This window comes from Propithecus coquereli, unplaced genomic scaffold, assembly GCF_000956105.1.
Source record: "Propithecus coquereli isolate 6110/MARCELLA unplaced genomic scaffold, Pcoq_1.0 Scaffold351, whole genome shotgun sequence".
Classification (NCBI taxonomy): domain Eukaryota; kingdom Metazoa; phylum Chordata; class Mammalia; order Primates; family Indriidae; genus Propithecus; species Propithecus coquereli.
The window spans coordinates 548,694-562,501 of record NW_012149186.1 but is presented as its reverse complement, the minus strand read 5'-3'; the positions used below and the strand labels follow the sequence as shown (position 1 = coordinate 562,501).

The 13,808-nt window shown below is 55.1% G+C and overlaps 1 protein-coding gene across 4 annotated transcripts in view; it reads right to left on the bottom strand.

Annotated features, from left to right (window-relative positions):
• The window catches only part of ARHGAP22 (Rho GTPase activating protein 22), a 166,002-nt gene that overhangs the window by 79,207 nt on the left and 72,987 nt on the right, over positions 1 to 13,808 (bottom strand). For 3 of the 4 annotated variants that reach the window (XM_012651263.1, XM_012651262.1, XM_012651265.1), the window contains exon 3: positions 9,217 to 9,304. In XM_012651263.1, the coding sequence (XP_012506717.1) occupies positions 9,217 to 9,304 (88 nt within the window). Of the gene's footprint in view, positions 1 to 9,216; positions 9,305 to 10,090; positions 10,204 to 13,808 lie in introns of those variants that run through there. The other variant, XM_012651267.1, reaches the window with a different exon arrangement.

Sequence of the window (13,808 nt, the reverse complement as noted above, 5' to 3'; positions counted from 1 at the left end):
AGGCGCTATCAGCATCCCTCCCGCTCAGGCGGCGCTAATGCGATCAGGGATGCTCCGGGCATGTCAGGCGCGGGGTATCAGTCTCCTTGTAAGGAGTAATCTGTGCGGGCTGGCTGCCTTTCAAGGTCAGGCCTCCACGATAGCAGGCAGCAGTCCTCCTATCTGCTCCAAGGCAGGCTGGATAAGGACAGGCAGCTGCCAGCTCAGCGCCCCGGGGTGGCTTTGGTGACCTAGTGCAGCCATAAGGCACGCTGGAACCGGCTGTCTCTGGGCCAGCTTGGTGATAGAATGCCTACTGGTGCCATTCTACTAGGGCAGGCACTAGAAGGGGAGCCTCCCACCCCTGGTGACACCTCGGAGGTCACCAGATCAGTCCTCTTATCATATACATGGGGAAACTGAGACCCAGAGAAGGGCAGAAACCTGATCTGGTTGCCGCAGAGAGCTGGGTCTGGAGCCCACGTAAGCAGGCCCCAAGGCAGAGAAGCCGTGAGCGGCCAGGGCTGCCTGGCTTGGTCTGAGCAACCTGGCACAGAGCTTGTAAATGTACAACAAGAATCAGGGCTCAGCTTTGAGCGGCCTTGCTTCTGCGTTGCCTCCCACAGGGGTCCCCGATCCTCCGTGGCAGAGTGGTCTTCTCTGTCTACACTGGCCAGGGTGAGGGTGGGGGACACAGCATAGACGGTGGTGGAGAAGAGCGTCAGATCATCCCTCCTCATCCCCTTGGCCACTCTACCCTGAGTGCTCTTTCTGACGCCTGGTGTGGTTTTAACCATCCCTCCTGCAGGTGGAAGACTTTCGGGGACTAAAGTCCGAGCCCCTCTGTGCAGCACCTGGGCCCCGTCCCCCTTTCCACCTCACCCTCCACTCCCTGGGGCTCCCCCACCCCAGGCCTCTCCGCTCCTGTGCCTTGCATATTCCAGCCCCCTCCCGGGACCGCCGCCTCCTCTTGGCCCCTCTGGGTAATGTCTGCTCCTGGGCCAGGCTCAGCTGAGTGCAGCCTCCCCCACCCAGGCAGCCCATGCCCGGCTGCTCTGCCAGGGCAGTCATCACAGGGTGTGGGGACTATTACCTTGCAGGTAACTGACGAGCAGTAACTGCTGTTATCACGACAACCAACAGTCAGAGAGCGTGGGGAGGGAACCTGCGTAAGCCAGGCTCCCGGCTCTCACCGAATCCTCACCACAACCCAGCCAAGGTGACAAATGACCACACAGGGGCATGGGGGTTTGTCCAAAATCACGCAGGTCCTGGTTGCCATGCTTCCATCCAACTCTCCCTGACGCTGGCTCTGAGTGACGGGTGGTCTGGAAGACCACGGACTAGTCTAGACACGGTGGGGACCTCCATGCCCTGCTGAGAGTGTGCAGAAGAGGGCTCAGACAGGGAGATGGCACCTGGATTCAGCCTCCCTGGCTTTCCCCCTGGAGCCTTCCTTTCTGCATGCAGACACCAGCCTGCCTTGGCAGCATCTGCACCGTGTGTGGCACGCCTGGACACAACCGACCCCGTGACCCTGATTTGCATGGGGCATGGTGCTCCCTTTGCTGGTACCTGGCTCCCAACACCCAGTTGGAGCCAAGAACTCAAGACCTCAACGCCATCCCCATCCATGCCTACTGCCTGCAGGGTGCCCACCAGTGCTCGGGGAGTGGGTGGGAGGCCCCAAGGAGCCTGTGGGAGGGAGGGAGCCTGGGGGCTTGGTGGGTGAGCAGAGACCCTGCCAGGCCTCTGAATGCGGCAGCTTCCACTGGAGCCTCCGACACCTGACCTCAAGAAATGTGGTCCACCCAGCCCAAAGCAGGTGCTCTGCCATGGGAACCAGACCTAGACTTCAGAGCAGCTGGTATATGCTCCATCTTCTCCTTCTGCTCCCCAAAACAGAGCACTCTCCTCCTCCTTTTCCCCAGGCCCAGGGTAGCCATTCATGCCTCCATCCACGGCCCTGCACACTGGGCCCTTCCCCCCAGCAGGAAATGCGCCCGAGCCCTGGTCGCCATGGGCTCAGAGCACTGTTGTTGAAAGGCACCCCGTCCTGTCCCCACTGTGGCTCTGCAGAAAGGGCCAAGGCCGGTGATGTGATAGCCCTGCAGAGATACCGCCGGGGACAGTGTCTGGAGCAATGGACGCCTGCCAGACACCGGCTGCCTGTCATCTACTCTCCCAAAGGCACCCAAGTTCCTTTAGGGTCTCCTTGCCCCCACCCTGTGAAGCCTTGGGAAGGTCGGTCCAGACGTAGGTGTGGACAGGCCTTTCCTCACCACGCCCATGTTTCCAGGGGCGGCTCTTGGCCCAGACATGAACGTTGGGACTTTGGGCCTCAAGAGAGTGAGCGAGCCACGCTGGGGCTGTACAGTCTGGCGGATTCCATCTTCCCAGCGTGGAACAGCCACCCGCTCGCGGCTCCTGGTCATGCACCCCTCGGCAGCCCTGCTGCCCCCTCCCTCCACACACAGCTTCCTGCTGACTCTGGGTGGCCCCCTTCGCTGGAGTTGGCCAGGCCTGGCTTCTGCAGCCTGCCCTTGGGGACTCTTGGACAACACGCCCAGCACCGGAGGAGCCGTGATGGCCCAGCCAGTTACTCATTACTCACCAGAAAGACTTAGGGCTCCAGTCTGAATCCTGCAGCCAACGCTTTGCTTCCCTATGCTAGAATTATGTGAACACCAGAGGAGGGACATTGGCTTCCCTGTGCTAGAATTACATGAACACCAGAGGAGGGACATTGGCAACATGTTACGGAGCTTTATTGGTCACCTATTTGCCTCACCAAACACAAGTGTCTTGTGGGGGCTGGCCACCCCACCTAAGAGGTCTTAGGGCTCTTTGGGCCCACAGTGCCAGAGCAGGCCCTCCACCCCTCGCCTCCTCTGTGCCGGTTTAGAGGTAAGGTCTGAACTTGGCCTGGGGCTGGAGGCCCCCATTTCTAAGAAGCTCGGGTCCAGGAGGTCCCCAGGTTCAAGTCTGCAAGGGGCAGGGTTCAGCAGGCAACTGCCCTGGCAAGAGAGGAGTCCCAGGTGGGTGGGACCCCTTCGTGGGGGGCAGCCAGGCTCATTGCTGACCAAGAGCAAGGCTCTGGGGTAGAGCCAGCTCCAGCTGCAGCCCCACTGCCCGTGGGACCCCAGACACTTACCAAGCTTGTCAGAGTCCCAGGTGCCTCCCTGCTCAAGGAGTGAGTAAAGCTTAGTCCCAGGAGTGCGATGAGGATGAATGTGGCATGTTCACCCTCATTCCTTACAAGGAATCCTAGGAGTGTTTGGCCCACTAGCACCCATATACATCTTGGTCAACGACCTCAGGAACTCAACCAATGTGGCATTTATAAGAAAGAAATCGTCTCTGAGCCTTATTCTCTGAGGCTGGCAGGGAGTTTAGTCCCAACCACTACTGGGACAGAGTGAAGACTTTTTCTGTGGTCAGGCTTGTGTGGGGCCTGGAAAAGGAGGGTGGGCTGTTCTTGGTCCCTTGTGGTCACCCAACATCTTCACCTGCAGTCACCTGGGGCTGGTGGCTCATTAGCTCCCTTGACTTGCTTGACCACAGAATGTCTGCCCGAGGCTGGACTCTGGTGCCCCGGGCCAGCTTCCCTGGTGTCACCACATGGCCTATGCCCTGGGATTTGTCACCTTCCTGGGGCATTGCTGGGCATGGGTGACCAGTCTAGGGAAATGCCTTTCTCCCCTCCCCTTCACATCATGATTCTCTGGGGGTGGGGCAGGGATTTTGCTTCTGGGGCGTCACCCTCCCCTGAAATAAGGGGGCCAAGGCTTGGCTTCCCTTGTAACACGGGGGAACAGAAGGGCTCGGAGATCAAAGCACAAATCAACGTCATACATCATCCTGCCTTCCTTCTCCTCTTGTAATAGTAACTATTATGTTATTAAGACATTGGCTATAGCTCTGCCTTCCCCCATTAACCCAGACCTCCTCTCACTCACTCCCCCTGCAACTCCCCTGCTGTCTGTACCAGGGGCCATCTCTCCTCCCCAGAACCAACTCAGTGATTGGTGTTTCAACAAGCCTTCCAGGTGACTCTGAGGCTTGCTAAAGTTTGAGAACCACTGCCCTACTCCCTTCTCCCACCACAGAGGACCACTTTGCAACAAGCTTAATGCCCTGTTGCATCGATATTTACTTTAAATTCAATTACCTATTTATTGAGCACCTTTGGAGTGAAGGTGTGAAGGACGCACACAGACCCTGTCCTCACCGGGCTGACATGTTGCTGCTTCTGCCCAGATGCTCCCCACTCCCTGCACCCTCCTCTTCACCCGCTGACTCCCACTTCACCTGCAAAGAGCAGACTCACTGTGGCTACACCCTGGAAGTCTGTACTGTCTCTGAGTGCATTAGGGTCCCTTTCTCCAGTTCACACAACCGCCTGTCTTTTTACACTGCTTCTAGCACTTCTCATCCTGTGGGCCAATGTCTGCCTTCCTGATGTCTCCCTGACTTTGACAATTCTGCGAGGGTAGGATTGTGTCTCTGTTAGCCTTGGGTAACCAGCTCACCGAGTAGTTCGGCAGGAGTACCCACTGTTTATCAGATCAGCCTCGCCTTCCTCCTGGGAAGAGCGGGATCCCATTTCCCGGACGCCCCGCCTCCTGGGTGTGGCCACGTGACCGAGTTCTGGCCAATGGGCTACGAGATGATGACGCAGCCACTTCCAGGCCCGGATCGGCATGCCTCCCAGGCTCGATGGGGGCCCAGGACGGACACAACCAGGATGCTCTTGCAAGCCACAGGTTTCAGACAGCAACGCCACAGACAGGAAGATGCTAGGAGACCAACTGCCTGCCAGTCGGAAGCATTCATTTTTGACTTGATATGAAAGACAGATACATTCTATTGTGTCAAGATCCTGAGAGGTGCAGGTCGTTACAGCAGTTCACGTGTCCTAATACAAATTCTCATTGGAGAATAAACACGAAATGGTTTTATTTTCCCAGTAACTATGCCTACCACTCCCCACCTTCCCTTTGAGTAGCAGCTTGCTTGATTTTACCCAGGGTCCACTCTTAGTTATTCAAACAGTCTCATTTAGGTTTCCAACCCTTAATTCTGCTCCCTCAAATTTTTGTGTCCCCTGTCCTGTACTGTGGCCCTCGGGGCATGGGGGGCTGGTGGAGCTGATGGGGGTTGCTTCTCCCAGACTCTTCCTTGAGCCGCGCGCCCTGGGGTGGGAAGGAGGCAGAGGGAAAAACAAACGTCCCCTTGCTTGCCCAGGCAGGCTGCCCTCCCTGGGTGATGGCGGTGAGTGGGGGGCGGGGGCTCCCTCCTAACCAGCTCCTCGGGGTACCAGAAGCATAACTGGGCACTCCTTATAACTCTTTTGTGAGTTCTGGCCCCAAATCTCAGCCGACTGCCTGCTGGTGGCATCTCGCCTCTTTGCCCCGCACTGTGAGGATTCCGGCGGGTCTGCAGCGGCATCTCGCCCTCTCTGCTCCCGCCGCGCTCAGGCCTGTGGTCCCACGGGGCTTCACATTCTGTTCCTCTAGGGCACTGATGCTTGGCGCAGGGTTTGTGCCTGGCCCACCTCTCTGCCTGGCAAAACTGCATTTGCCATCTTCCCAGTTTGATTTTCCCTGCCTGGTAACCATGCAAAGCAAATCCTGTGTGCGAGCAATATTCCAAGCAAGACACAAAACGCCAATCACTCCTTCTTTCAGCTCCCTTAAACCCCATACGTGGTCCTCCTGGGTGTTCCTGTGCTTCAGGGAGCAGAGCCTCACCTCCGCCCAAAGCAGTCGCTCCCTCTTCTCAGTACTCTGTGCACTGATTGCGCGGGGGCGGGGGGCAGCAGGCCATAGCTGCAGGACAACAGAAGTCCCACCGGCACTAACGCCCCCTTGCAACACCGCTCTCCCGCTGTCTTGCTGCGTGGCTGGACATGCCGGTTCTCGGATACTTTCGGAATCAGACGTATAGCCTGGCTGACCTGTCAGAGGTGGGCAGGAGAGCCTGCACCCTCTGTCCCGGAATTGGCAGGTCTGTCCACTAGATGGCGCTCACAGCAAAACTTTTCCTCATGTTTTTAATTCTATCTTGAAAAAGTGTCACTTTTCATATCGTTGAAGATTGCAAACAGGGCTATGACTTGAATGTATGTAGTTGGCTTTATGCATGATCATCCTTGGAATTCTATCACATTTCCAAGAGTTGCCAAGTTTTCACTCCTCTTGGGGGGCGGGGGTGGCCAGTGCTTGCGCTTCCTCCTCCCACCTTGCCCTAAATTCCCGCCTGAGGCCTGGTCCCTGGCCTTGGCCGTTAGGGTCCTTCCCGCTCCCGTTAGCTCACTGTTCCCAGTGCTCACCACCAAGCCCCTGTGGGACTGTGGGAGCCCCTTGGGAGCCCCTAGCTGCAATGACCACCACACCCACGCAACCTGCGGTTCACCTTTGCACTTTCCCCCCACCAGGGGCTGTGCTCAATGCAAGGGGACAGAGCATAGCCCTCTTGGTGAGTGACACTTCCTGCTCCTGTCCCCAGATCCTCAGCCTAGTGACTAAGCCTCTCACCTTGCCTTTCGCTCAGGAAGAAAACACCCCCAGACTCCTTAAGGGCAGAGACTGTGCCACGCTCATCTCTGGGCCCTCAAGGCCAGCTCAAGGCCGGGGACGCACTAGAGGTTTGCTGAGGTGGAAATGAGTAGGTTCCTTGGCCTTCTTGCCATTGCATGTTGCTGTGGCTTAAGGTGGGGTTAGTCCAACATTCTCATCATTATTGTTATTACTCAATTTTAGCCCCAACAAGGCCTATAGCTGGAGCCTCGGTCAGAAACTGCCACAACAGAAAGCCCACTGTCCTGGGATCAGGCTGACCGGGGAGGGTTGAGGGTCCCCTACCTGCCAGCTCCTCTACCCTGACTTCCCTGGGCCTGCCATGTCTTCATGGGCCGTGCAGCCTCCCAGGTCCCATCTGCCCAGGCCGATAGTAACATCCCAAATCAGGAGGTCCTGGGAGGGGCGTCACTCTAGGGCCCTGGGCAGCGCTGGCGCTGTGTTCTGCTCTGCAGATGTCTTTGAGCACTCCCCAAAGGCTGGCGGGACCCCTCACTGCCCACCACAGCCCAGCTTTCCCTGAGTGGCCTAGCAGGTGCTGGCCTCTGCCCCGAGGCCTTTGGGTGGCCGTGCATGCGGAAGCAGGAGAGCAGTGAAGGGTGGCTCTGGGGACCTGTGTGAACCTGGCGCTCGGCCAGGCCACTGTGACCGAGCTTGGGAGAAAGGGGTTTGGGGGTGTTTTGTCCCTAGACCTCCCCAGCCTGTGTGGGGAGAAGCGCTGGCACCTGCAGCAGGCCTCAGAGGGCTGGGCCTGTCGGGGGGCGAGGGCAGGCTCAGCGCGTGGCTCTGGGAGCCCCACACTGCTATCTGGCTGCGTGTCACTGGGCAAGTTGCTTATTCTTCCTAAACTCCAGAGTCTGTTTTTGTAAAATAGGTGTAAAAATACCCCCTATCTTAGAGGGACGTTTTGAGTATTGTGGGAGGCAGAGTAGTGGTCCACGAAGAGGTCCACGTTGTGACTCCCGGAATCTTGTGACCATGTGACCGTATTATGTGGCAAAGGGTCGTGTTCTCCTCCCCCCACGCCCAAGAGTCAGGGAAATCCTTACAAATAGCTCCGACCCAGACAGTGAACCTGCACACAGGTGATGTCCCCTCTGGTTCCTGGGGCGCACGCTCAGTGCCTTTCTGAACTGATGGTTGGGGGGTGTTGACCCCCACCCTCCGGTTCTGGCCTTGCCTCCCCCTGCCAGGCCCAGCCCCCCTCCCCAGATGGCAGGGCCCTGCTGGCCTCGCTGCCTGCATGTCTTCTCTCTTCGTTACAGAGACCATTTCAGTTCCACAGGCAACCCAGCCTCTATTTTCCACACCATACCCTGGGATCCCTCTGTTCCCACCTCTAATGTGCAGTTTCATTTCCAAGTGAAACCACAGGTACTTGAATTTTGCACAGGGTCATGCAGTTGCGGAGGGTGTTCTTGCCTTTCAACTTCAGCCTGTGCCCCCGAGAACTACAGTATGAACAGGGCCAAGGGGACACAACCCTGTCCCAGGCTTGGGTCTGTTTGCTGCTGCTCCCAATGGGCTGCTGCCTGTGGCCTGAGCCTGGGCTGACCCATCCCTCAGTGGACAGCCAATAGCCAGGCCATTTCTTGGAGTGGTGGGGGTGGCCGAACTACTCTACATCCAACCATAAACCTCCTGGCTCACAGACCCCCGGTGAGACCCTAGAACACTTGGTTCACAGCCACCACTTCCCACAAGTATGTCTAAACCCAGCTGATGCCCTCGGTGCCTTTCCCAGAACCCCCCAGCACTCACTGTTCCCGTCATGCTGGTGGCCTCCTTCCTCAAGCATCTGCAACCATCCCTGACCCTGCAGGCCTTCTCTGTCTGCAGGGAGTTTGGTCCATGAGTAGGACAGGCCAGAAATGGCAGAGTTAACTCCCCGGGGAGCAGCTCTCAATGACTGATGGGTGAGAGTTGGCAGGACCCCCAGCCCCCTCACTCCCTGGGTGAGACTCCTCTGAGGCCTGCCCTGCACTGTCTCCAGAAGCCCTCCTGGGAACTGACTCCCTTCCCGATGCTTCCCGGGAGCACCTCCAGAACAAACTGCTCGGATCCTTGTCCGTGGGGGCCAAACCGTAGAAAACACTGCCTGACTGCAGAGCTGGGCCCGCCGCGCACACACGGGCTCCTCTGCAAGGCGCTTCCACTTGTAGCGGAGGTCATTAACAAACACGCTGTCACATTTGAAACTTTAAAAAATTGTTTCGTAACTGCTAACATGATAGCAGTTCTTTAGGCAAAATTATTTCTCTTCCTCCCACCACATTCCAAGTCTCTGTTTGGGATTCACGATAGCCTTATTTAAGCACACTGAATCTGTGCTAGCATTTCTGCTGGCCTCATTTCCAGGTGTTGCGTTTGGACCTTTACCCCAAGATGTCCCCGTTAATTGGCTTCTTCCTTTGTGTTTATCATGAATTTAAAAATCCACATTTTCCTCTCACCCAAAAGCTAATTGTCCAGATAATTGATTGGATTTTCCAATTTCTTCCCCCGTGTGCAGTATCCTGTAGATGGGGCCCACACTTCTGAGCTGTGCTTGGAGACAGTGCTCGGGATCCGCCCTTCCCAGGTCAGGGGGGTGGCGACACCCCCAACAGGGCCTCCAGGGCCACTCAGCACAGAGCTGAGAGGTGCTCAGGCCTACCTGGGCTGATCTCAAAGAGGTGCTTCCCTGGGTCCTCGGGGCCAGGAAGAAGTTCGGTCACTTGGGTCCCTTGTAGAGAAATAAATCCCTGAAATGGAGACAAACACAAACGCAGGGAGCATGAGACGGCTGGGAAAGGGCTGCTGCCGTCAGGCCTCTGGAGAGCCGAGGGTAGGGGCCCAGGGCGGGGCCGAGCTCTCCAGGCCATGGCCGGGCAGGCCGGGCCCCAGGAAGGAGCGCAAGCCTCCTTTCCCAGGCAGCGGACCAGGATGGATGGGGCTCAGGGTTCCCAGGCGGAGTGGGTGGGCGCTGCTGTCTGCAGAGGCCTGGGAGGAGCTCTGCCCTCAGGCAGGGCCCAGCCTGGAGCAGGGAGGGAGGCGCACATCACTGGGGCCCGATTCCAGTGTGCCCATCCGTAGCCTCTCTGGTCAGCAGGGTTTTCAGCTGCAGAGGGTCAGGGACAGGAAGGCTGGCACACTGGGGCTAGGCCCCTAAGGTGACATGGGGCTTTGGGTCCCAGCCTTGCACGTCCCGGCTGTGTGACCTCGGGTAAACCATTTAATTTCTCTGAACCTCAGTTTCCATGTCTGTACAATGGGACAGTAACTCTCACTTCTCAGGAGGGTTGAGATGTCAGATTCCTGTTCGGTAAGTCCTTCTCAAGGGGGCGAGGTGCTATCATAACACCTCGACTCACCCTTCCCCAGCCTCCAGGCCAGGCAAGGCCTCCTTCATCCTCCTGTGTGTTAGTGAGTTTGATCTCTGCTGAAGCCTTTTCTCTGTCGTTTTGCTCAACTTAGACTGCTATGGCTTGACTACACAGTTTTGGTTCTCTCCATGGGAAAACCATTACTCTATCCCTGTAGCCAATGACCTGGGTTCAAATCCTGGCTCAGCTACAATACATCAATTAACCTCTCTGTGCCCCAGTTTCCTTATCTGTGAAACAGGAATAATAATGGTAGTTTGTGGGGCTGTTTTGAGCATTAAATGAATTTGTATTTGGGAAGTTCTTAGAGCAGTGCCTGGCACATAGCGAGACTGTTTTTGCTATCACTGTTTTCAGGCCCCCACACCCAGTGGGACACCACATCCCCGTGTTTACACTTGCCCAGGTGAGGGGTGATGTCTCCTGCTTTACCCAGGTGGCCTCCAGCCCCCAACCCCATGCATGTTCCCAGAGTGGTCCTCTCCCCGCCCCCATCTTTCCCGGGCATGTGCTGGCTTTAACAGGGTGAGTGCAGCCTTCCACGTGCTGCCGGAGTCTTGCTGCAAGGACACAAGGAAATGCCTTTTCTCATTTAAGCGAAGTAAAGGCAGGACGACATCTTTCCTCACAGATGCTGCTTTAGAGAAATTACAGCAATAAACCAGACAACCAGCTGGTAATCGTCGTAACTGAATTAATGGTTACTTTCTTGCTGGCGAACCTGGAGCTACTGGAAATAAGTTAGGATCACAGCCGCAGGATGGGGAAACGTGCTTATTAGAGGGCGTGGGCGAGATCCGTCACCGGCTGGTGGGACGTGTCTCAGGTGCTGCTGTTTCAGTAACCGAGTCTCTGTAAAATTCTCAGTACTTTGCTTTTTATTTTCTGTGCCCCAATATCTGTCGTCCACAAAATGGGAGTAAAAATATTGACATTGACATTACTTTCTACTCCGGCTGACTGGAGAACAGTAACCGTTTCTGTGTGCGAAGCTTCTGCTATCTGTATTTCTGGTTCTTTGCCTAAATTATTGGATTTAATCTAGAGGCCCCAGTGGGTGGGCACTACTATTCCCATCTTCCCAGACAAGCAGACAGAGGTCAGAGAGGTGGAGTGACCTGCCCCTGTGCCCCACCGCTAGCAAGGGTGTGCTGGGATGTTGCCCGAGGTGGCACCCCATTCCTCCCACTTTGCTCCCCTACATTTGTAATAGCTGCCAGTGGTGGGCTTTGTGTGCAAGAAGCCGCGTGGAGAGCCAGGCTGTGACTTTGGGGTCCACTGCTCACCTCGCAGTGAATCCCAGTGTGGTCCCCTCCATGGCCGGAGCCCTAGCACTGGCCCCTGGCTGCCCACATCCCTCTGCCTCTCGCAGGTCAAGGACGTGGCTCTGATGCCAGGGGCCCAGCACCGGGGGCGGGGGCAGAGGGCATGGTAGCAGGGGGAGTATGCGCTCCCATTCCCGGTAGGTTGTTGGCTAGGGCTTTGATGAAAGGTGGGTACGGAGTCAGCATGGAGCATCCAGCTCAAACATCCGGGGTAGGTTTCAACCTTGAGCTTGCCTCGGCATTCCCCCAGGGCTTGTTAAAACACACAGCTGGGCCTGGTGTTAAGGGGGTGTTTGACGTGGACTCTCTGCAAAAAGATGGAGCACCCTGATCTGTAGTGTTTGCCAAGCTCTGTTATTAAGCACTGCTCCCCTCCCCCAAGGCCACAGAAGTCAATTACCTCAAAAGCACGGGGTATAGTACATGAAGCCAGACAATTAGGAAGTGATACATTTTGAGTACTTATTGCCTTTTTTTACTATAATTTATTTAATTGTAGGTTTTTGTGATTTAATTTCTAATAAAGGAAATATTCTACCAGAATAGCACTAGACCCCACCCTGAGGTTTCTGGGTCTGTAGGTCTGGGAAAGTTTTTGCATTTCTAACCGGTTTTCCAATGCTGCTGGCCCTGGGGAATACACTTTGAGAAACACTGGTCTAAGGGCACTGGGAGAAGGAAGCCGGAGGATGGTGCCTTTGCCATGAGCTTACTCAGTGCCTCAGTGTCCTCACCTGGAGAGCGAGGATGACAACGGCATCCACCTCATGAGGCTGTCGTGAGGAAGAAATGATCTGATATCTGCAGTGGCCTTGGGCAGCCGAGTCTCGGCTGAGATTCTGTGCCTTGGACAGGTAGGTCGCAAGGAAAAGTACTTGCCTCTAGCCCCTCAGACAGTGCCCTTGACCACAGGGGTCCTGGGAGTCCCCTGAGGAGCCCAAAGTGAGTGTCAGCTCCTTTCTGTGGTGCCATGTCGGGGTTTGAACGCTTGCCTTTGGGAAGGGAGCAGGCACATGGTTTGCACCTGAAACTGCACTGTTTGCAGACGGGCACCTGGGTATAGGAAGAGCGTGTGCAAACTCCAGGTGCATGGCAGGTTCCCACAAAAGCTGGACCCTTTCCTCCTTCATGGGTGTCCGAGCTTCCGTACATTTGCTCCATTGGGGAATTGTTCAGCCTACATATCTAAGTTTATCCGGAGAGGCTGCAGCTCACTTAATTTCTCTCTAGCGCCACGTGATACAGTCCACTGGTATAAGTGACTAATGAACAAAGGACAAGCCATTCTGTCTGCATCCAGCAGGGCTCACCCCAGGCCTGCTGCTGTCTCCACCACCCCTCCTTGCCTGCCGTGTGAAAGTGCTGCCTGTGGGGTCTGTGGGCAGCAGGTGGCGCCCCAGACCACAAGCTCTAGAAACTCCTCTGCTCAGAAAGCAACCTCCAGGAGATGGGTAGGGGATGCCCAGGAAAGAGTTTATTTCCTAGATTGGTGACAGTTTAGAGGTTTATTCAAAATTCATCATTTCCATGGCATATTAAATACAAACTCCAGGAACACTGAAGCCGGAGGGGAAGTAGCTTAGAGATCAGTAGAGATCAGAACTTGCTCCATCTCATTTGTCTAAAACCATCAACGGGGAGCCAGGATGTGGAACAGCTCGCTGGCGCTAGTGAAGATGCTCAGGATTCAGGAAGCCTGTGTCACATTCCATATGTACTGGCTGCCTGTTAACCACATAACACATCGCCCCAAACTTAGTAGCTTAAAACAACAATAAACGCTCCTTCTCTCAGAGTTTCCGTAGGTCAGGAATTTGGGAGTGGCTTAGCTGAGCGGTTCTAGCTTGAGCTGTTTCATGAGGTGTCAATCAAGATGTTGGGTGGGGCTGAAGACACCCGGAAGCTTGAATGACACCAGAAAATATATTTCCAAGATGGCTTGCTCAGTGGAAGCTAGAAAAAAGACTTAAACTTCTAGAGGTGAAAATACAATTTGTGAATGAAAAACATAGTGGATGGGATTAACAGCAGATTTGAAATTGCAGATGAAACATTAGTGAACTTAAAATATAGCAATAGAAACTATCCAAAATGAAACATAGAAAGAAAAGGTGATCTGAAAAAATGAGCAGATCATCAGTGATACGTGGGACAACTTTAAGCAATCTAATACATGTGTAACTGGATTCCCTGAAAAGTGGGGGAACTGAAACATATTTGAAGAAATAACACCCAAAACTTCTCCAAATTTATGAACACTATAGACCCACAGATCCAAGAAGTTCAATGAACTGCACACACAAGGAACATGAAGAAAAAGTCCATGAAGGCATAGCACAATCAAATGGCTCAAACCCAACTATGAAAAGAAACGCTTATAAGTAGCCAGAGGAACATGAGGCTGGAATGTCAGAGGAATAAAGGCGAGGAGGGCGGCAGACTTCTTGTCAGGAACGATGCAAGTGAGAAGTCAGTGGGGCAACATCTGTAAAGTTCTGAAAGAAAAAACTATCCACCCAGTATTCTGAATGCAGTAGAAATAGCCTTCAAAAATGAAG